This window comes from Rissa tridactyla, chromosome Z, assembly GCF_028500815.1.
Source record: "Rissa tridactyla isolate bRisTri1 chromosome Z, bRisTri1.patW.cur.20221130, whole genome shotgun sequence".
Taxonomy (NCBI): Eukaryota; Metazoa; Chordata; class Aves; order Charadriiformes; family Laridae; genus Rissa; species Rissa tridactyla.
Window position 1 is genome coordinate 18,171,056 of NC_071497.1, and position 24,607 is coordinate 18,195,662.

Below are 24,607 nucleotides of genomic sequence, written 5' to 3' on the forward strand. Positions count from 1 at the left end.
ATACCCTGCACAGCTTCGTGCTTGACGATACAGAAGACTAAATATAGTATTTCTCTGCGTATGTGGGCACTAGATTTGCAAAGACCATCCCTGAGGGTTGGACTTTCTAAATAGTCAAACTAGATATTGCAATATAATTCTGAAGGGATATTCAGCTCAGTGGTAAAATTCCTTATTTTACTTTTGAGGGAGCACTAAATTTTCTGAGTAAGATGACGTCCATGTCATCATCACAGATTGCTGTTTGTTCAGTTCCTTTTATTTGGATGAATCTCAGAAAAATATGTATTATGCATGAACTCTGCAGATGCATTATGAAATCATAAGCCATCCAAACGTTGGAGCTGTTTTGTGTTACACAAATGGCAGTAAATCTGCAGAGTTACCAAACACTAAACTACTTCTGTACACAAGGACTAAGGCAATACGAGCATTCAGCAAGTTCTTTGTTTTCGTCATTACTGCAAAGACAAAAAGAAAGAAACAAAGCTGTCAACGAAGAAGAGTTTGCTAAACGAAGAGCAAAGATTGTCTCTGCAGCCTGTTTGAGATTGTTGCATAGGCAGCTGAGGAGACACAGCAAGATCTTCAACAAGAACTGTGCTACTGTTGTGTTGAATTTCATAAGCGTAACAGGCATGAGCCAGAATAAATTTAGAGAACTGTTATGCTAGCATTAACAATTGCGTAAGTATATATACTGTTTCTGAAAATGCTGTGACAGACACTCCGGGATCCTATATCACTTTAAGCATCTTTAAATATTTCCCTATATGTAGAATATATATATCTTGTAGACTTTCTTCCTCTTTTATGTCTCTTTCCTCTCCTGCCGCACGCAATATACTTGCCTGCAGAACATTAAACTTAAAGTGTGATTTTATGACTAAAGATTCATCAAGTCATTAGAGTGAATTATGGTTTTGTAATGTTCTTGTCTTTTTTTCATATTAGGAGAATAACAATCTTGCCTATTGTTTATTTCTGTAAAAAAGCAGTGGACCTAAGTCAAGTACATGCCTTTATTAAAATAATTTAGTTAGTTGAAGTGATGGTAATACAATTGCAGGATTGCAAAAGGAACTAAAATCACACAATTCAGTTAAAAGCAATGAAAATGTTTCTTTGTTCTTAATCAAAATTTTTATGTTAGAAAGTAAAATTCTGGATTTAAAAGCTAACATATATGAATGATTAAATATTATTCTTGTTTATAAACGCCAACTAAGATTAAGAAATTTAGATAGTCTACTCTTTTGCCTTTAGGTAAAATTTTAGGTGCTCATGTCCTGAAACAAACAAAAAAAACGAACCAAAAAACTCCAACCCAGTAATAAAGTGTCCTCAATGGCCTTAAAAACATAAGGCAATTGAATGGGTATTAATGCTCTGTGCTATAAGCAATACTTTGTATTAAATACTTATATTTAGCTTTCAATAAATGAGAATTTACTTGCTAAATTCAGAGACATTGTTGCTTCATTATTGAAAAATTTCTCTCCCAAGTTTTGATAGAGGAAAGAAAAACAATCTGCTGTACATTCAATGGCTAGGTTACAGTACTTCCTACCATGCGGTAGTGTATCAACTTTGTCATGATTAGAAGAGACTAAGCTATAATGAGAATGTAACATCTGCATTCTACCAAAAAATGCATTCTTCATGGATTTGAGAAGTTTACTCACGTTACCCAGTTTGCTTTTTATGGATAAAAATATGTCAGCTGAACTGTTTTGAATTGTGCAGCTCTAACCAGTTGTATATACATAGAAATCAGCTGTTCTTTTAACATAAGCTGAGAAACAGTTGGCAACTATTGTAAGGCATTACCAGATCTGGCTGGCTGGAAATCCCTTTTACGTTAATGTAATATGGTCTCACCTAAAGGCATACAAACTTTTGAAGCGTATTTAGACATGTTTAGGCACAGTGCCAATTTTTTTGTAGCAGGTTACTGGGAGGTTTCTACAGTAGAGAAACAGGCTACATTTTTATGAAATAAGAGACTAAGCAGATGCATTGAAGTGATAAGGGTTTTGCACAAGGAACGAAAAATATTTTACTATCTGGAGAGGGAGTAGGTGCTTTGGCGGAAAAAAAGAGATCAATTACATCCTGTTTGCAGTTTGACTATGATTTTTAGTACTTAATCCTGCTGCTACTTGAAATTTTTAACTATAAACTTAATAATAAGGAATAAGTTTATTAATAGTTAGCACATTATTATCCATTATTTGATAGAAAAAGGAACCATTGGGTTCTTAGATTTGTAAAGTGTACGTGTAAAAGAAATAGTATGTACTTACTCTAAAGAAACTGTAATTGAATCAGTACTTTCTAATTGTGTTTACTTAAAAATAATGTAATATTCTGAAATTCTTAACTATAAGGGACCACAACGTTTTTGTGGGGTAAGAAAAAAAAAAGGGCGGGGGAGGTGTTCAGCTTTAGGAATGGGAATGCAAAATTGGAGGAGTTATCCAAGTGGTTAAAAAATAATTAAGAAAAGAATGGATGTTTGCAAGCTGATTGATGGTGAGCAGTTATTCTGTTTCACTACCAATGCAATTTCATAATAATAATTTAAAAAATATATTTTTCAGAAAAAACATGTGCTTGTTGCTTTTAATAATTGTGTATTGATTACAACTAAAAAACAGGAAATCATTCTTTTCTAAAGTTCAGTTCCATTCTAAAGTAATATTTTGCCTGTTCCTGGAGTTAAGCATCTTCTTTTTCTCAAAGGAAGTAAGAGACTCACAAATTGTGAGTTCTACGTGTGGATGGATTCGTCAGTAAAGAGAAGCTGGGCTAAAGGTGGAGAAATACGGAAGTAATGGATAAGGTGCTTTGGGAGTTAAGGAAGGTCCCTTATTATTACATTAGAAAACATGTCTTTCTAAAGCTGAATGGATAAAATATAGTATAACCTTTAAGCAGCATTGTAATATATTCCCCTCAATGTGACAATAGCATGACAATTAACAGATGGAGGGAAGGCATTTACTGAGATTAGCAACACAACTGTCGTTGACTCACACTAACTTTATAAAGGGAGCTGATATGTCAGGATGTGGGTTTTTTAATTGAAGCCGAAGTGCTGATATGTTCACATAAGAAGTAATAATCCTTTGGAAAGCCTTGCCCAAAAATGTGGGTGCAAACATTTTACGTGGGTTTTAGGAAAGATGGGACAAGCCTGTGAATGGAGGTCTGTTGAGGATTATTAGGCTGTTAAACCCACAAAAGGCTCAAGAAATGCAGTTGGGAGTCTGGGAGGGTGTCTAATGGGGGCGCACATACACTGCTACCTCTAAAGTCATCGGTTTCAGACTGTTAACAGTGAAACAGAAGAAATCTGAAAATTAGATGGGTTTTTTAGCTGGAAAGCTAATTATCTTTTAAAGGAAGCTTTGCCTACTCATATCCGCTACCTTTCTCATTCCAGATCTTTGTTCCGTAATTGCTGGTGTTACATCCGTTTTGTGACTTTCTTGAGAATTTCTCAGGTTTTGTGTTTTGTGGTAGATGTAAACTGAAGGGCCGGCTGTGTCTATTGCTTTAACGCTAAGCAAAGATTATAATGACACAGAGTGTATTTCCAAGTTCGTTTTGTCAGTTAAACAGACATGCATGCAAGGGTTCTTTCCATACTGTAGACATATTCGTTAAAAATGACTTAATGGTTTATGACTTCTGAAGGTCAGACACCCTGTTGCAAGAGGCAGCTTCAGGGACCTTTGACAGCAATCCCAAGTGTTTGAAATACTTACCTGCAAACAGGTGAAGGGAGAAGAGAAAGTCCGAAGAGGGGTTACTGACTGAAATCGATGGAATATAAATGATGTTGAAGTTATGGATAGCAGAGCATGACAAAAGGTGGTGCTTTCTGGAGTGTTGAGGAGCTTTCAAGTTTGAGAAGTAAGTTTTTAAAGGAATAGGACTGTGGGTGTGGGATCTCCTTGGATTAGGAGGAGGGTCTAGCATTGAATATGCCTGTGTTTTCCATATCCTTTGGTTTTGTGATATGGCAAACAGAAAATAGCTTCTTTCTGCAAGGTTGTATCTCTGACTTCCATGGCAATACGAGATATTCCTATGGCATGCTGTAAAGTCCCTTGTGAAGTCATTTGTAACAGAGGAAAAAACTGCATTTTGTAACTTAGATTTCTGTAATCATAATTTTTTCTCCACTTAATTTATTGTTCTGTCCTCTGCCAGTTCTTCTTCTTGGGCAAAACGAAATACAAGTATGTGTTTTAAAAATAATACCACTTGTTTTCTCATGGCTGCGTAAAATACCTATGTCACAACTGCCACAAAAGTAGTTTCGGACAAAAAGGTTTGCATATTGAGAAAATTCATATTGTCAGTCAGCTCGCTGTACAGACATGTGACCTACTTGTGTTAAGACTGGCATTCTGATTCCATGCTAATAGACCCATTGTTATTAATACATGCTGCCTGGTTCTGACCTGCTTTGTTTAGAATGCATGTTGGTTTTTAATGTGCATGACATTTAAGGGTTATGGATTAAAAAATTAAATTTTCCAAAATAAAAAATATCTCATACATTTTTAATAGGGTTTACAAAAGAGCTACTCTACATTTTCCCTCTAGCAAGATGGTACAGTATTGAATTAAGTGTCAGTACTTCTGTGGCCATGTAAGATTTAATATTCTGGGCAAAGGTATTAATTGTCTTTTGGAATGGACAGATGGATTTGCCTAAAACCTGCTTGTTAATTAATTGGATTTCAGACTTTTAATTCTTTGATAGAAACATTTTTATATTGTAGGCATGTCTTTTTTTTTTAAGAAGTATATGTAGAGGACCGCAAGAAAACATTACTTTGTGTGACTTACATATTTTCTATTGGAGTGTGAAAGTAGAGCCTAGGTAGTGTAGAAGTTCAAATCATCCCTCATGCAAAACATGTCCAAGCTTGGATTGAAAAATAAATAAAAATATCTCAAGAGTCAAGCTGTTACTGCTCTTCACTGCAACATGAGGGAACTGAATTTACCACTCATTTATACAAATCTGCACTTTACTCCTATAATAAAAAAATAAAAATTGCTGCTACGAAGTTATGTGTGAGGCAAGTTACCACTCTTACAGTCTCCCAGGCTTTTTCAGAAGTGACACTGTTAAAACTTCAGCTTTTAGTATTGAGGATCAAGAGGAAAATGAAGTCAGCAGCAGTGTTTGCAAGCCATTTCATCTTTCAGCGAAGGGGTAATGGAATATTGAAACTGTGGCTAGGTAAACGTATCAAGAAAGCATTAGGCTGTGTAGCCGATCTAATCTCATGCTGTGCTGTAGATGATGCACAAACCTGCGAACAGAGGTAGTATATATTTGGCAAATTCTCAGGGATGCTGAAAAGCTCACTATATATATTTTTATGGACTTTAATTTACTGCTGTAGCTCTTTTAATCTCCACTGATGTAGGATTAATTCAATGCGTACATTGAAAGCTCTTACTTTTTCCCTGTTCCATTCCTCCCTTTCGTCCACTGAATTATGTCTTAACCATAATAAAATTATTTTGTGCTAAGCCATTTACATAAAGTGCTCATGAGCACGTTTCATTGTTGATAAAAAGAAAAATCTCTAAAATCAGTTTACTTACTTCAGGTTCCTTTTTCCTCCCTGTTATTCAAAACAGCTTGAATTAAAAAAAAAAAAGTTTTAAAGGACAGAATACAAGATTTTAAATAATTAATGCTGCATATATGCATCTAATATTTACCCACGGGTTTTAGGACAAGTTTTTTCCTTTGATATTAGATTTTCTACATTACGGTAGTGTGGAAGGAACCATTTCTGATATATCATGAATAGGGTTCCTGATAGGGGACCAAAAAAGAAAGAAATTAAAAATCCCAAATAATAATATGGTCAATGCAGTTCACTGAAAAGCACTTAAAAAAAAGCCCAAATAATAAAGCATTCACTGCAGTTAACTGAAAAGTAACTATACCAGCAAAAATATTGGGCGTACTTTGAGACTTTAACATCAAGTGAAGGAGAGATCTATAGATTCTTAAAATTTGTTTACTTAGTTGAAGGCATTAAATAAATTTGTTGCACTGATGGAGCAGAAAGTTTTTATTGCTGCAAAACATAACATCTAAATTTAACTTTTTTGAAAATATCTTTTTTTTTTTTTTCCGTAATTTGTCTGCGGTACTAGTGAACCACTCTGGTCAAATCCTTATTCCGTAGGAATATACTGAATGTGGGTATTTTGGTATTATTTTTTTTTTTAATACAGGGGCTTTGTGTTCGTCTGTGACCACAGTACATTAAAATCCCTTTTTAGCAGTAGAAAAAATCTGCCGGTGGTATCTGCCATTGTCAGTCCTTGCAATAAGGAAAGCAATAAGCTTTTCTTGCTGTAAGGAAGGTCTCTGTTCCCCCTTTCCGGTATTACACATTGTTATTTTGCAGTTCTGTTGTTCGTAATGCATAACAAGACTACCCTTCTCTTCATGCCCTGTTCTTCAAACACAGGTGTGGAAGAACAGTGTTTCCATACTAAGACTCTGTGTTGGCTACCTCTTTGGATGAGAAAGTAGTTTAAGGGTTCAGACCAATAAAACATGCGAACTTCAATTGCTTTTTTTCTGCATGCTGTGCGCTATGACTGAGACCCCCTGCCTCACTTCACACAGCTGCCAACGTAGTAGTTTAGAAATACGGGGACAGGCTGTTATTGGAGCCCAGGTATCACCTAATTGGGAATTACAGGGATGGTGAAAAGGACTGTCTTTTCCTCCTAGAACACAGAGTGATAGCAGGGCCGAAGAGCAGCCGCCGTTGCAGGCTCTTCATCCTGAGGTTGATCTTTTCCAAGGTCTATGCTGATTTCTGGATTGTTCTCAGTGAACTAATTACTTTCTTTGTAATGCTCAGTCACAGTATATCTCTCACATTTTCTAGGCTATGAAACCATTGCATATTTAAACCACTGTGGTCAGGACTGTGACAAAGCTGTATTTTGTTTTTAAATTCTTGCATTGTTCTGCACTTTCAACTGGAGTCATTCAACTGGAGAGAATTCAGGAGCTTTTTCTGTTCAGCAACTAGAAGCAGTGGGATGCTGGGATTTTATGCAGTAACCAATGTAAATTTTCTTAAAATTTCATGAATTTGTGTAGGTTTTGAATGTGGATCTCTGTCAATGCTTAATGTCTTGGTTTCTGTAAACACAGTGTTAGCAAAATGCATTATGCAGGAAAATGCAACTACTAAGGAGGTGATGCCATGCTGCATTAAACAGAAGTGTAGAAAATGAAGTATTTTCTAGTAACCATTATTATCATCTGAATAACGCCCTGTGAGATTCCTTGTGGTATGGCTTCACAGTAGTGAAATATTCCAGGGAGCTTTTGGGTAGGAGGTTTCAGCAAGGTAATTTACAGCCACGTTTTGATATTTATCTTAACCTCTTCAGTCTCTTGTTTTCTTGGAAATATTGCCCCATACTGGCCTGTAAATAGCATTTTCAGTTCAATTCACAGCCAGTCAGTACCTTGAGAAGAAATTAAGCCTAATGCCATGGTTTCGCAATTAATTTTATGCCATGGAGTCTAGGCATGATTTCACAATCATTAATACTGTATCTCTTCACTACTGGATTGCTCACAGAAGACTTGTAATGTTGGGTACGTGATTGCCATTCTGTCACATTATCTAGAATATATGCAACTAATACAGAGTTTATGCCAGCCTTGCATTTTTATGCGGTCTTTCTTCTGAGAGAATGGGCTGTGCAACCACTGATGCAAAATTAACCTATTGACTTTCTATTACACACATTTTAACAGTTGAAGTGAATCTAGCACCTTGTATTATCTGACCATAGCATTTTGATTGTACACCAAGAGCCCTCTGGTTAGGTGATGCTCTGAATGGTAGTGTCTAGAGGCATAACAGACTAATGGCAGCAATTTTTTATCCAAGAGCTCCAGACCCTTTGGATATTCAGTCCTGTCTGTGTCTTTATGGATGTTTTATACTCTTTTTAAAGTTTCAGAGCTATTGGAGATTGTGCTGGAATACTTTGGCATTGTTTAAGAATCATTAATCAGACTCCAGTTGCAGCACTTTTAAACTGGTGGTGATAGACTGGCAAGAGGTCAGCAAAGTCTTTGGATTCCAAGACAGACCATTCAACAGCCTTGTCACTTGTGAATTTTACTGGCCTACTACCAAGTTATCTAGATCATCTTTCTGGCTACTGTCACTGCTGATCAGCTAGTGTCTATTGAAATTACTTGTGCATCCAATTTCATGTCTCCTAAGAGTGAAGAACAGTGGTCATCTAAAAGGTGTGATTGCCAGCTGCTAGGGATTTCATTGGGGTCAACTCCCTGTGAAAAATATTCAGAGAAATTGAATCCTCATGGATGGATTGAAATTGTATTCCTTATCAACTCTTCATCTAAGGGATCATTATTATTTATTACAAAATACTATTCTTTGTTATGAGGTAGGCTGTCTAAACAGATTAGATCTGTAATCTTTAACAAGATAAACTAAAATAACCTGTCATAGAGGTAAGAATGTTGTGGGGAACAGTATGCATGTTGAAAACCTTCTCATGACGAAAAGGAGGAGAAAAGTTGCATTACATTAAACTTGTTTTCCTTTCCATAGTAGCATATAAAGACTATTTTGAGAGAAAATATTTTAAACCATTTCCTTTCTTTATTATTCTTTTAAATTTAAAACCTTTGGTGGTCAGCAAGTATATTCTTAGCTTTCTCTCCATATATAAGAGGACTTGTGGAAAAATCTGGAAACATGTTAGGTTATTTGAAAAGTTTCATAACTTCTTAGATTGCAAATCTAAATATCAGTTACTAACCCGTATATTACACTTTTAATCTGTGTTATAGTCAATGTAGACAACACATTAAGCAAATAATAAGCTTTCAGTATTTTTTTTGAAGAAGTGACTTAATATCTTAAACATAGGTTTAAACACCAGTTTTATATAAAATTGTTCATACAGACAAAATAGCATTTGCAAACTGACCTGTAGCACCTTATTTTTCCATTTTTCCCTTTGAAGAACATGTATGTTAAAAAGGTAAAAATCTGAAAGACATTAAACATAGTTTAAATATTAATTCCATGTCTATATGAACAGATTACACTGTATAATATCACTTTTTATTCCTTGCTTTACCATTTTAGTTTTTCATCATGCAGTGCTGGCTTCAAAGAGAAAAATGTAATTAATTTCGAGCTAAACGGATTCGTTTTGAGAGAAAAATATAAAAAGCATCTTAATTTTGATACTCACTGAAACTATTGCAGCTGGCCTGAGTACTACATTGTACTACAGCCATCTGTAGGAGAATCCAAATCTAGTACTGTATTCCTTCACATTGCTCACTTTTTTAATGCAACCTGTATGAACTGTAAATCAATAGCACACAGACTCGAAGAAAAGAAAAAGGGATTTGATACCCTCTTTCAAATTGCTTATGTTAGCCAAAAGCTGGGTTTTTTCTTCCCTAAGAGGATATTACCTATATACTTATATTCATGTTTTGGCTTTGAAGGAATCTGTGGGTGAGTGGTTTGGTTTCATCTTCACTGTATGTGAAAACACTTACACAGCACTTGTAGTACTTTCTGTCTTTAGCACTCTGTCCAGTTTTCCTTGTAAGCAGTGAGAATTCACACCACACCACTGCATTGAGCTTTAAATAACTTTACAGTAACAAAGCAAGATCACTGAAACCACATTGTCTAAAATCCAAAATAGATAAGTTCTGCATCATTGTGTAAGAAAGGCAGGTATTGCTTTTGCAGAGGAGAAAAGCCGTTTCCATCAGAGGTGGCATGATAAGGGAATGACTGAGACAAAGAGGCTCCAGCAAAGGCTTGTAGAACATCTCTTATCACACAGACAAAAGGACAAACTGATTCCTACTGGATTAGTGACTAGGAGGGTAGTCAAACATTTAACCAGGGCTAATGACATTGAGCAATTTTTCCAAAAAGGAAAGAAATAAACTAGCCAGATAATCCCTTTAGGTGCAGCATAAAGAGAAGTAGAGGCAGGGCATCTGGGAAGAATTTTAGGCGCCTCGGACAGACTGTGAGCCCTGGAGTACCTAACCAATGGGAAACAGGGGAGGGAAAAATTCGTCTGGGATTAGGGAATAAAAAGGCGTGTTTCAAGAACTGGAAGTGTGCCTACTTGCTAGGTCACCAGCTCTTGAAAGAACGTGAATAAAAACGTGCTTCACAGGGGATTCTGCCTGAGCCTATTTCATTCGGACCGGAACTTATTTCTCACAATTGGAACATGTAGCCTTCAGCAATAAACTGAGAAAGAAAAGTTGGTGGCGGATTGCTTCATAATAAGTGGTTGTTTCCACATTCCTCTTAATTTTGCAGTCATAATCAGGAAAGACTACCCAGTCTTTTTTAAAAAAATCCTTGTAAAAAGGGAAAGCTTTTTTGTCTAATTTGAGAAACTTTGCTTTTAAAGACCTCTTCCAGTTTTGCACAGTGCCATGTTGCCTGAGAAATATTGGTGTTTGCTTGTGTCAGGGTGGCGATGCCTTTTTCACCACAGTCTTGACGTCGGTGTGTCCTTGATCCAAACGGATAGCCCAGGTTCAGGGCCTTGCTGAGTTGCTTCTAGAAAGGAAGAGATACTGGCTGGGAGTCTGGCATATTATATCAAAATAAATTTTGATTTTTGCAGCAAAAGCTGTACCTCTGTTCTGTTTCTTATAATACAGTAAAAATAGTACGTGACTTCCTAATTAAAAAAAAAAAAAAAGGAAGAAAGAAAATATACATTACTTTACAAACAATCTTACTCCCTAAGAGCTCTGTCTTTGATCCTGCTGGGGACTAGACTACTAGTTAACATCCCACACTCCTGTATGGCTTTCCAGTCTCTTTCAGCAGCTGAGACTTGTGTGCAAGCAAGCACCCAGTTGGAGATCAGAGATACGCTTGCTGACAGCCACTAACACCCGTTTAGCACAGAAAAAAAACCCCGACTATTTTATCTTTGCTTGCCTCCTAACAAAATACAAATTGGTGATACTCTCAGTGACCCGTCCCAAACAAAAGAACTAATTTACAGATTATCTAATGTTGACATTTTGTAAACGTTTAAGCAGATTTTTTTGAAAGGGTGTTTTCACATCGCTTACATTGATTTTACGTGGATCTGAGCTTCCTTAGATCCGTCCTCTAGCTGCTGGCATCGTTTATCCAGCCTCTTTTCTTGTGCTTTGGTAGAAACAATAGATGCTTTCAGGTTGTCTGGTGGTGAAGAAAGGCCTTTCACGGTAAAACAGTACAGTGTTGCAGTATCTTATTGAACAGGTAGGCTCAGAAGTTAACGCTGCAAGAAGATGCCAGCTTCCTCCATTCGTCTAAAGCCGTCTTAAAGTGTCACTTATCTGCATGACTACACCATATGGAATTCCTGTCGGAGCAGTTGCTCTAGGTGTGGATGCAGAGGACAATAGCCCGAGTTTCTTCCCCCGATACAGGAGGTTATCTGTGGCTTTTAGTTGAGACCAAAGGGCTGGCTTCCTGAGCAGTTTGGATCACAATTTGAGCTTTCTCTAAGTCCAGCTTTCTTCAGACCAGTGTTAGAGGTGTACCTGATTTGAACATAAAGGATTTGCAACTGCATGTTAATCATGTCAGCTACAAGCAAGCTGTGCGAGAAGCGCTCTAAACCATTCTGTGCATCTTGTTGAGCTGCTTTCCTTGCTACAGGAGGTTTTGACCATTGTGTATCTACAAACAAATCTGTCTTAGTCTGCCTTCGATGCTGTAGGGCTGAGCTTCACTATCCTAAGATACTTACCCAAGTTGCAGCATTTGAGTCCATAATCTAAGTTTTCAGATGCCAATGCTAGGCTAGTGTTGCACCTAAATTTACACTCAGTTCTGTTAGCTTCCTAGAGTTGGATTATTTTCTGAGTACAATAATGGAAATATTTCATAACCATACCTACATGACATCTTTTTCATGTGTAGTTTGTAAAAAATGAATTTTCCTATGGTCAAATTCGGTGAACATGTGAGGTCAGAAAAGCTTAAAAGCATTTCTGCAACTGGTGTGCTTCTTACTGCTGGGCTCTCTGTTTCTTCAGCAGTAGTTCTGTATGAGTATAAGCATAAGAAGAAAGTGAATGCCTTATCATTCAAGGTGAATGTAAGACTGTTGCGTCAGTGTTGATGTGAGATATCTTTATCATAGAAGTGTGAACTCACTGGTCTTCGTGCTGTGTGAAGACTTACGTGATAGTCCTGGTGGAAATAAATGAAACCACTGAGTTGTAACTCCTTGTTTTTCCTTGCAGTGTTCATGAACTTAATTATTATTTTTTTTAATATCATATTTTCTGTGCCAAATAAGGTGTACCAAAATGTGAAAGATCAAAGAATGTAATTTCTTCTCAGGGATAAAATTATTTAGTCATCAAAGTAGAGCTCTGACTAAAGAAGAAAGTTGTATTCTGATAGTTACAGAATGTACACTGTATAAGCAATATGCAACAATTAGGGTGTACATACTTTCCCAGAGACTCTTTTCTCCATACTTGATACATTGAAATTTAATAGGAAGAAGGGGTATATTTATTTTAAACTTTCAGTGAGGTTGCTTACTCGGGGAGCTTTCTACAGTATTAAGAGTACATTATAATTTGCAGAATTATACGAGAGACGAAATAGGAAAGTTGTCATTATTAGGACCTGTGTTCTTTAGATTAATCAGTGATATTCTTAGTGATTGTGTGGTGGCCTATTAATGAATCAAACCAAACATTTTCAAACACGTCTTTTCCTGGATACTGTATTTGGGAATTATACCTACACATTTTCCTATTGAATCCTGAAATTACAATGACACATTTGTGCAGATGGATGCTTTATGCTGTTAGCAGCTGATCCCGTGTGGAGACTGCTGAGGAATCAACAACGAACTTGTGCTGTGTGTAGTCATCTTCAAAGAAGGGAACGGCAAGTGAAGGTATATACAAAATACTGAACAGGCATAGAAGGAAACCAGCCTTTCAATAGATCTTCTATGAGCCATTTTCTGTAGAACATCCAGGGACGTATCAGTACAAAAGACCTACTTTTATATATTTCTTGTGGTAGACATGCACTGATACACAGTTACCAGCTATTTCCCCCCAAAGCATATTTGTTCACTGTGATATTTTCATAAAAGTGTATTTAACATAATCTTTGCACAGAAGTGACAACCCTACAACTCTAGATTTCTGTTTTTGAGAGGTTTTCCGTGCAAAAGTATCATTAAAAGACCAACCAACCGAATGGTGTTATTTATAGAAACTCCTAGGACATTCAAGGCAAAGGAACCCTCTGTCTGAATACAGCTGTTGGAAAAAAAATGCTTTGCTATCTCCCTTGTCTTTAGCAAGATGGTATTTACTTTGATTAGATGTATTGAGGTGAAAACTGTAGTTTTTTTTTTTTCCAGGTAATTGTCTCAGTTTTAAAAGCGTTTTTCTCCCCTACTGTGAAGAAAGGAGCCTGTCTGCCGTTAGTGCTCTGTGATCTTCCCAGCCTCTGTGGTCCAGCCAGTAATGGATATTTTCATGAGGGTAGAAGGGAACAGGAATGGAAATGGAAATGACTGACAGTTCGTGTTGCTGTTGGGAAGTATGTCAGGTCTTCTGCAGGTCTACAAATGCCTGTGGAGTCTATTGGCTCACTACTGGGGCAATTAATTTATTCTAGGCACTTTCCATGAAAACATACTTAGATGATCCTGTTATCTGCTGGAGTAAAGTTGTCAGTATCTCCAAACCGTCAACTTCCAGCAACATGTTGATTGAATCTCAGGAATCAACACAGCTTTAGGTATGAGCTTACAAATACATTGCAAAGGGAGGGAAAGATGTCCTTAGTATGCTGCTGATTTTGATCTCCCTAAATGCCACAGGGAATTTGAAATTCTTAAGCTTATATGAAAAAGAAATGCAACTTTGAAAGGTAAAATGCAGTATAGGTACAAACTAAATGTTAACATCGATCAGGAAAAGAGGGGGTTAGTATGAAAAACGTTCTGGTTTTTAACAGTTGAGGCTTAAAAATGCATGCAGTTCAGTCGTAAGGCATGATTATTTTTTTTTCCCTACAAAAATAATTATTTGGTACTGCAAATGGAAATAAGCTTGGAAGAAGAATGAAGTTTGAAGGTCACATTTTCTGATGATGTGAAAGAAGTGTAATTAGGAATATATAAGTTGGTATTTAACTCCCTGTGTTCTGCTGAATCCCTGAGCGGAATTACATCCACCTACAGCTGTAAGAATATAAAGAAGTCATAATTGCTGTCTCTTAATGTGCAGAGAGTTAAGGAACAGGTGTGCTTTTAAGTGATGCTGGTCTGTTTTAACGCATCTGCATTTCTTACCATGCTACAATTCATCTTTCTGACCAAGCAGCTGAAAATTGCTGATAAATTGTGTGAGATGCAGCTTCCCATCTGTAAGTGCCTAAGCGAATGCACAGTTCTCCAGGGTCCAAGGAAATTTAAAGGAATTCTGAATTGATGTCGCACAGAAACTGATAGGTCCAGAGGGAAATGTAGGCTACTAAGAATCATCTAGGGTCTGTTTAGGAGTGCATCTGAATTTGGCCATAAACTGATTAGTTTAATTATCCATATCCTCCCATTATATCTGAGATTTTAAGGATATCATAATAGCAATAAATTGGAGAATGGAAAGTGAATGTGAAAATATTCTTCTCTTAAAACCTAATTGAGATGTGGCTCAAGACAGCATTACAGGTTATATTAGAATATGGAGACTGGGTTATGTGTTGCTTCAGCTAGTTACTATTAACAAACCTCACTGAATATACTGTAATTTTTTACATGTGCTCAGTCATAGAACATTATCATTATCAGTAGACATTCAGATATACAAACCAACCTGTCCCTCCATCTGTTTGCTTCAGAATACTTGGCATTTATTTTGCAATGTCGTAAAAGTAGTTGCAGCTTTGCAGTTGAGAACTATTACAGCAATATCAATTTTTCATATTCAAGTTAGCTTTAAAACCAGAAGTTTACCTTTTATTTATAACTCCTAGTGCCTTGCTCTGTGCTTATGCATGGGGTGGGGGAGTTAAATATGTGGAATACAGCTGGGCAATAAATAAGGTTGCAAAACTCAGTGATTAGTAATAAAGCCTTTTGTGGTAGTACATTAAAATAGAAGTATCTAGAGCACTGGATTAAAAATAATAATAACAATAATAATAATATTAACAACTATCAAATCCTTTGATAATAACCAGGAATTTGCCTCTGCTTTCTGAAGTATTTTAAGGAGACATTTTTTGCATGGTTTCCACAGAAACATTTTGCAGCAAGAAGGTATTAATGTTTAAAATAAATTGTTAGCCGAGGCAATGGGGAAATTGGAGGCTCTTTTATATCTTGTGTAGTTGAATCTTCATCATTTTATGCTGATGATCATGTTCAGCTAAATATTTGCCTGATTGCTGGTGGTTGTAACCTAAGTGTATATTGAATGATTGTAGCTATTTTGTAGAATTAGCCATACATTCGGAAAGGCTGTTTTGGATAGGGTAGCAGGAAGTTCTTATCTTCATTTTCCTTTCACTTCTCTCACCTCTTCCCCACCCTCTTCCACCTCCCAAAGGAATTTTGGTTTTGAACAGCTGTTTTAGAGAATAGTGAGGATATTATGTTTTTTTAAAATGATACCAGACAATAAATGATAAGATAGCTTAGGGGAGAAAACAACCCTAATCAGTTAAACTTATTAGAATTTCACAGTTCTCAGGAGGCTATAAATTGTAAAGTGATACAGTGCTGGGGTGAGAGGAGAGGTGTAATGAAATCAGATTCCATTTAGATCTAGAAAGGCAAAATGGCACTAAAATTTAATTTTATCACTTAAGAATACATTCAGTAGTGATATGTGTCCAAATATGTTAAACCGTATGTTTCAGAAAACTTAATACCTTATTCCCTGCAATGGATTCTGAGTGATGTAAAGATTTGTCTTGGGCGACACCTGCAATTCATGCAGACTTTTCCAGTAGTAAATGCAATGCTCTGTCATGTTTAACAGCAGATGAGCACATTGAACTTAACAGCAATTTTATTTAGCTGAAGGTGATGCACATCCCCTCTTCAGCTCATTGAACGGATCACTCTGGCGCTGTCCCTGCCACTCATAATGGGTATTGAATCAGACAAAAATGTTACCACATTTTCAAAGCTGCCCAAAGAATGAATGTCTGCTGGTTTTTTGTCTTTGTAGGAGTAACATCTCCAACTATGTTTTTCTGATGCTATGAAGCTAAAACTCTTAAAAGTAGGAGCTAGGAATTTTACTGCCACAGCGACAAAGTGTGGGATGTAATTAGAAAAAGTATTAGTGTGACTGAGTAGAACAGTGGGGATAAATTCAGTTTAGTTCTCTGGTTACTCTGTTTAGTTTTCTTTCACGTGACGACGATAACAGCAAAGAGAAAATGAGATGCCAGAAATGAGGGAAAGAGTAGAGTGAAGGTGAGGAATGGGAGGAAATTTATCAGGAAAGAGGAAAAGAGAATGATATACTTGATAGAAGGAAGAAACGAGTTAGACATCCAGCAAATTACTGTTTTCTTATTTATGTTCTGGGAAACACATACTAGGTCAGAGACAACATCTGAAAACCTGTATGAGCAGATAAAAGAAGGCAGCTTAGCTGCCCTTTTCGTAAATAGGCTGAGACTCTATCTGCACACAGTGACATTTAATTAAGTCAGTAAGCTGAAAGCGATTATTTTTTTTTTATCCTATGTTTTAGTTATGGTTGAAAAATTATTGCAGTTTGTAATTTTGTATCCTTATCTGAGCAAAATTCCATAAAATAGATTAGGAATTGGCCTGTTCTGGGGGTTTTAGCAATATTCTATCTATACAGTCATTTTAATACTATTTTACTGAGAAATTAAAGAACTGGATGGCAACCATGTGACATGTTTTAATTATAGTTGTTTGTGTTTACACAGAATAAAGAAAATAATGAATAATGGATATCTCAGCTAAAAATGAGGGGCCACCAGCCTGATCAGACATAGCTTTCTCTTGTAGGAACCTAGTAACGATACGATGTTTTTGTGGTCTATATAGGAACTCCTGATCACGTAACAGTGATCATTTGGCACCTTCCTCAAGGGACTCATACTAGTGAGAAATTTAATATTGTAAAAATAACATTTTTAACTGGTGCCACACTTGTGCATGTTTTTTTGGGACACTGTTCTCTGCTGAAGTCGTGTAGTAAATGTACCAGGTTTTTACACACAGAAACAATTCTGTTTTAGCAGAGGGTTAAGTGCAGATAAACAACATATTTTGTAAAAGATTTGTTATATCCCCTCTCCCATTGACACTCCCACCCCCAGATCAGAAATGTAGCCTGGCATGGCGTGCTTTCTTTTAGATCTCCGCAGACATTTGCCTGCCACAATGCAACATAAATTTTCTCTTAGTTATTAGACTGTGATTATTAAATAATAACGGGAAGAGAGATCTCAGCCTGTTCATAAAGCATAGTGTAGTTTTTTTTTAATATAAAAAGAACCCAAATCAAAAGGCACACATTTTTCGTAAGCATATCCTATCTTATGACTTGCAGTAATTAACATAGTCAGAGGAAAATATGAGAGACAAGCTTTTCAGTTTCTATTTTGTGTGTGTGTGAGAAGTTGATCTTGCTTGATGATCTGAAGCAGTGCCAGAAGGTGCGCATCTTGAATGAGACTTGGAGCTCAGGGAAGTGAGATCCGGTGGCTGGAGGTGTCACGCACCCGCTGCCCCTCTCTGGAGGCATTGCAAAGCCATCGTATGGGAATCCAGCAGACTCTTCTGCCAGAATCCATACAAGAGGTGACCCCGACCATCCATCGTGACTGATAAACTTTAAGATATATGGTATCTTCCTTTTATTCTGAACGTCCCGTTTTCAGTTTCTTTTCCTTCCATTCAGACACCAAAATCCGTCTGGAATGGGAAATGCCTAACAAACATCCAGGCTGAAATGGTAGATCCACTTGCTATTAGTGTATCTTTCTTCTTTCCTCTACCCCCTTTCTTTTCTGAAGAAACCACTTGTTTGCTTTCTTTTTGTTTCTTAGCTGTTAGAAAGCCTTTAAAAATGCTTTTACTTCCCTGTCACGGCATTATGCTCTTTGGAAGGAGGATCAGCTGGAGTCATGGCAAAGAGAACTGCTGTCCTGGTAGTTTTATTTTGTATTCACCATACGATTCCCAGAATTGCATTGTTCCTTCCCAGAGGGGGAAGATTGGTCTCTCATGCAAATCACTGGTCCTTTTCTAGGCTTTTGTAGCCTTCCTGAAATTGTTGGAAAGGATCCTTCTTTCTGCAGAGCGGGGAGGAGGAATTGCACCAGACAGGCTGGCCCCAGTCATTTTATCCCTTTCCTGTGTCTTACAGCTCCTTTTGAGGAGCAGGCACCAGGCAGTACCTATCCTGAGTTCCCAGGGCTTCTGCTGCTCTTGTGCATTTGGTGCGCCAAATTCAGCAGCATTATTTGACTCAAATCGAGACGTGCATCGGTATGAGAGTACACAGAATCTGGCCCACAGCCTGGTCTCTGTGCAAAAGTGTCCTTGCTTATTGAAGCTGAATTGATAAATAAGCATTTTCCTACTGACTTAAGTGGTGCGTGAGGTTGGTACCAGTTTAAACAAAATAAGTGTGTGTAAGTTATTTCAGCTGATAATATTTTGTGAGTGGAGGTGTCCACAGATTCCGTTTTCACAGAACCTTGTTAGTGTTTATGGAAGTGCAGCTGTTATCCTCAGGAATGCCTCCAAGCCTTGGAAAGTCTAGCAGCAAAACAGAGAATGTGCAGTAATAGTTAGGCATTTATTTTCAAAGAAGTAAAGTGACAAAGCGAAGTGGAAGGAATAAGGCTAGAAACAGTCTGGATAGATCCTGCTCCGTGCTTGAAAGTAGCAGGCATTAAACTACCTGTTTCTTGCAAGTGAGTTAAGCAGGACAGAAATTTTAATTTAACCAGACATCAGCACATGCACGCAGAGGATTATTACCACCATCTGTTTTACTCACAGTAGTTTCCATCAATTGTGTTATTTTGCTTTTTTAGTGTTTAAGCACTGCTTCAAAGCTGTTGTGTTAATTGTTAACTTGGGCTGAATCTGCGCACAGATGCCTATAGCAGTGTCAGCATGCTAAGATCATAATTGATAGATTAATGAATGGAAGTATTAGCTTTGTGCCGGTGCAATACATTAGTATCTGTGCAAGTTCAATCAAATACACTACTGACTTTGTCATTGTGTAATGGTATTTACCACATCTTAGACGGACTGCTGAGAAAGATGAATGTAATCTTTCATTTTTATCTGACTTAAAAAGAGGGTAACAAAATCATTTTCATAGAATACTTTGTTATTATTATTCGCAGCAGGGAGAATAAATGTACCTGTAGAGTTGAATTCTTCACTGAAAAGGAATATGCATATACGAGGGACATTGTAGTGAATGGAAGGAAAACTAACAGTTGCAACCATTGTCTTTCATGTAGCTTAATCTCATATTCTGAATTACTGGAATTAATACCAAAGAGAAAAGAAAAAAGTGTGCTTATTCCTTCATTATTTTTTTTTCTTTTTCCTTCACAGAACCTGAAGAAAGTGTTTGTAGAATTTAGCCATCAGGAGCTGTTTGAGTTCTATAACAAGGTCTGTAGAATTTACAATACTATAGTTTCTTTGTAAACACCTTATGCTGCTCAGCAGGAAGTGTTGCCTATATGAATTAAATCTAATGAAACAGGAAGGAAAATGGATCCAACTTTAATTAAGGCTGTTGGATTGTTTTGATCACATAAAGCATTTTCAAGAAGAGTCTGTGCATTCGCATTTGGAATAGGCAGGGCTTGGGTCGTTGTAAGCATACCTGGCGGTTAGATCAAGAGCAGTAGCTAATGATTAACAATGAGGAGCTCTCTGGAAAGAGTATCTTTGTGTTACATCTTCAATCGAAGTGCCAGGCTCGTAATCCAGTCAAAATGAATTCTATTTTTTTTTTTTACCTTGTTATTATGCATTGGAAATTCACAGCAAAACATCTGTGCATGTAAAAAAGGCAGTATTTTAGACAACTGTTTCTTTAAAATTTGAATATTTAAACTGCGACAATGAATTCTAATAGCTTCATGTAAAAACAAATATTCATGAGGACAGAATTTTTTTTATTGCTATGTGAACAAATTTAGTATGCATAGTTGAAGATATTGGAATGTGGTTTTTTTTCTGCTTGCATGTTTCTAAACAACATTTTATATGAGTGGAGTTTTTTTCTCTCTTTTTTGTTCCTTTAAATAGCTGGAAACTATACAAGCACAGCTGGATTCCCTTATGTGATGTTTTTGAAGACTTATTTCTCCATCACACTCCTGCCACCTCATTATTTTAAATTGAAGATAGATTGCCAAGCTGTGTTTGCTGAAGGATTCAGTGGGTTGCTTCCTGTAAAATTATATGGCTTATCTCCTTTTTAGACCAGTAACGTTAGCCAAGAGCCTTTGTTAAGAGCCTGAAGATTCTAATGGACTTTCTCTTATTTTATGAGCAATTTTAAAGAGTGGTTTTACTTGCAGAAATAGAAAGGAAAAAGAAAAATGAAAAAGAATGCTACCCTGCTTCGGAAATACTTTAATTTTTTTTGTCCTGCTATGTGTGCTACTTGATTCTGGTAGAAATTTGCATATTAGTGAGGGACCAGGAATAAAAGGCTATTTTTTAGACATTAAAAGAATATAAAAGTATTAAGGATATACACAGCTAATAAAATCTCTATGCTTTTGAATTGCTATTCACGTAATTGATAACACTTATTGCAAACCTGTCAAAGTAAATTCAGAATTTAAAAATAGATTGGTTTAGTTTTAGCTATTTTAACTTCATTTCATTATCTTTGTTCTTTTGTAATTTGTTGGGTTTTTGTGGTTTTTTTCTTCTAAATAATCAACAGCGTCACTGATTTTAGTGTTTACTTTTGGCACTGAGAATAAATACAGCTTCTTAGCACTGCATGCATACCAATGAATCTAAGTAGTATGGTGTATAACTGGAGGGAGAAATCTCAGAGTATATAACAAAGAACACTGAAATAGCCTGACAGTCAGATTTCTGAAAGCTATTTGTTGATCCTTCGTAATGCTGCCCACCATTGTTTTTACATCCAACGGGAAGAAATAAAGTACAGTGACTTAAAGGCGATATTTTCACACATTAGTTCCAGATGAATGGAGGTTCCTGAGCAGTATGAGAAGGTAAAAGTCATCTTAGTTCTTGTTTGTTGCCATTCATTGACAGGCAACTTCATTGGCGCACCTTGATAATGGGCACAGTATACAACTCTCTACTCTGGGTTAATAGAAGGTGAGAGGAAATAAAAATCTTTGGCATTTGCTTGTCTGTCTTTCTCCTCAAGGGATTCCCTGAACAAGGCTTTTTTCTTCCAGATGCCTAAAACTGGGATGGTTAATACCCAGCCAGCCAGTTTTCTTTTGATTTTTTTTTGCTTGTGACACTACATATAAGTATAGCCAAAAGGTATGTTTTGAATAGATGGTGTTTAGGTCCTCTTGTGCCAGAATTATTGCTTTGTTGCTTTTGGAGGGTTTTGGGCTTTTTGTGTTGCTTGTTTGCAGATGGATGAAGAGATTTATGATTTCTTTTGCAGTAGTTGCGTTTTCTTTTTTACTAAATGTACTGAAAGTCTTACTGTCAGAAGCCATAATAAAAGCCGTAGTATACTTCATGGTAAGAAGTACAGTTGTTATTTTTTGTCAAGGCACACTCAGAAATAAACAGTTTAGAAAGACTTTTCTGGATATAACGGGAAGCTTTGGGGTCCTACGTTATTAGGTAGTGCTGGCATAACCAGTACCATCTTAGAGAAGAACATTGTCATTTAAATAAGTGCTCCTGAATAAGGAGAGAAAATTGACTAACTGTGAAAAACTATCCACGGGTTTTTTTATTAGGTCTTGCAGAAAATAAGGCTTTTATACTCATTGCTGCTCTCTGGGCCTGAGTAGGCCTGGAGAGGGGAAGATTAGTCTTCCTGTGAGAGCAGCTGCCTCTGCTTAGTTTGGATAAAATCCTGGTGTCCCGACAGTGTCAGGGAACGAGAGAAAAACAAGCACCAGCACAGACTGGGGGATGCCTGGAGAGAGTGGGAGATCTGCCAGCAGCAGGGACTAGACCCGATGCCATACCTCAGAGGCGGCGGAAGGAAAAACGCTTCCTGGGAGGAAGAAGGCACGTAGCCTATTCAGAACTGGATACACCAGGCTGGTGTGGGAGCACAGGCAGGGATGTGAACGCTGAAGTTCTTCAGGCTTTTGTTTCGCAGTCTGGTAAAACGTAGTTTTGGAGAGTGAGTCTTGTGGGTATTTTGAGTTTTTACTGCAGGAAAGGAAAGGGATATGTCCCAAGCCCTCCAGTTCAGGGTCCTGGCAAAACATTGGTCTGTAACATCTCTTGGGCATGATCCAGAACTGAAATTACCAAGGCCTCTGATAGTGTTGAAGGAAGATACTTGCAGAGATTTATTGGGCTGTAAAACTGGAGATTTGAATGAGTAAGAATTAATAAATCTACTTTCAGATCTTTCAGTGCATTTTAAAAACATTTGATTCATCTTTGCTCGGACATTAAAGATGGTATTTTCCATGACTGTACTTCCCTTAAAGCTATATCAAAATCCACCTCAAATGGGCTATTGGCAAAAGAGGAAAATCTTTCAGTTTGGGTGTAAACAAGCATCAATGTTGCTTTGACATGAAGACTTTTGAGTTCTGGGCCTAAATTGAAAACCAGTGTGAGAACTATCTCAAAAATACCAGTTTCTGGCAAAGAGCAAGCATTTGTATATCACTTGGCAAAAACAACACTAATAGCACATTAATGCTTGTTGAGTACAAATGCCGTAGATTATCTGTGCCCGGTTCAGCCTTAGGCATATACTTCTTGTTCCTTGACAAGGTATGAAATGTCTCTAAGTTTCTGCATTCTATTTTTGTTGAAATAAAACATGTAGGTAAATAGACAAATATAACTTCACTGTCTCACATTTTGACTAATTGGCAAACCTGCTTTGGCTTTCCAGAGGAGGCTTTCAAATTCCTCTTTAATTCCTGGCTTTACTGACACATCAATTTTGAATTATGACTTGCAGCTTCATTTCCTACAGTCTGATTTTAAAGGCTTTGAAGTCTTGTTCTTTCAAAGCATAAAGAATTTACTGAAATGCTGTCTTGCATTGGTCAAAGGAAGAAAAGTGTTTCATGTGATAAAATGGTATAAGCTCCCCTTTACACTTGTTCTATCTCATATTCTCTGATTTCCAACAGCATCAGAAACATTTCATTGTTTGGCCATATTGACATAACCTGTCTTTAAAGATTGTGAATTCACTCACATAACTGTAAAGAAATTACAGAGCTTAATAATGTCTATTGCCCAGTGAATAAGTATCATATCATTTTGTGACCTTTGTATAGCCTATTTGACTAATGAAAATGAACAACATTTTGAGCTAGTGCGAGTAAGTTCCTTTTCTATGCATCAGCCAAACTGCCTTCTGAATAACAGTGATTTCATCTACATGGATGAACTACAATACTGTTGTCTGAAACACTGTTGATGGTGTCTCATAAAGATGAACTAATAAAATGCTTTTATCTGCAACTCTTGCATAAAGTGATTTCTAATTTCCATGGTAATGATTCAATTTTATTGGATTTTCCCTTGGCCTTTGTAATTGTGTGGATCAGACCAAATTATATGCTGTAATTTCAACTGAAATAAAGTGTTTAGATGATCCCTTCATTCCTTCGTTATTTTGTTTCTCAGGAGGTAGGAGAAAATACCAGTCTCTTAGAAATGAGATGCTGTCCAGCTGTGTTGAGCTATGTATCCCTCTCACTGACAACATTAGTTCTTTCTTTGCTGAGCCCAAAAGATCTTTCATGGTTTTTTCAAGGTTTTCTCTACTCACTGAAATCATAGGGAGGCACTGTGGAGATCTACACATGTTGGAAGCATAACTCTCTTGACCGGCTGTTTGAATAAGAGCAAATTCCTCTTCCAGCGGGACACTTTTAACTTCCTGTCATCACTGTTACCTTAACTGTCCCACTACGGTAATATACAGCATACGTTCAATAAAATCTGGATGAATGTAGTATCTGTCTCTGAGATGGCTGTACAGATTCACATGCGCAGGCGGCTGGCCTCTTCTGGACAGCACTAGTTGTGGGATTGGACATGCTGGAGCACCAGATCATCTTTTTTGGAATTCACCCCCTGGTCATTCAGGACAGGTGAAGGGAGGAGAAGCAGCGCTCCGTGGTCAGTGCTAACGAGACTCTTTGCATCTGCATTGTGTTGAAAGGTTCAGCCCATAGGGGTTAATATGAAGAGCTCTGCGTACAGGTAAGCTGACTTTGTTTCTTCTCATTCCAATCCACAGGTT

General features: G+C 37.1%; 1 protein-coding gene across 2 annotated transcripts in view; it reads left to right on the top strand.

Annotated features, from left to right (window-relative positions):
- Positions 1 to 23,820, top strand: part of COMMD10 (COMM domain containing 10) — a 122,784-nt gene extending 98,964 nt beyond the window's left edge. The window contains exons 6-7 of one of the 2 annotated variants that reach the window (XM_054184911.1): positions 19,741 to 19,800; positions 20,446 to 23,820. In XM_054184911.1, coding sequence (XP_054040886.1) covers positions 19,741 to 19,800; positions 20,446 to 20,484 — 99 coding nt within the window. In that variant the 3' untranslated portion in view covers positions 20,485 to 23,820. The other variant, XM_054184910.1, reaches the window with a different exon arrangement.
- Positions 23,821 to 24,607: the final 787 nt, after the last annotated feature.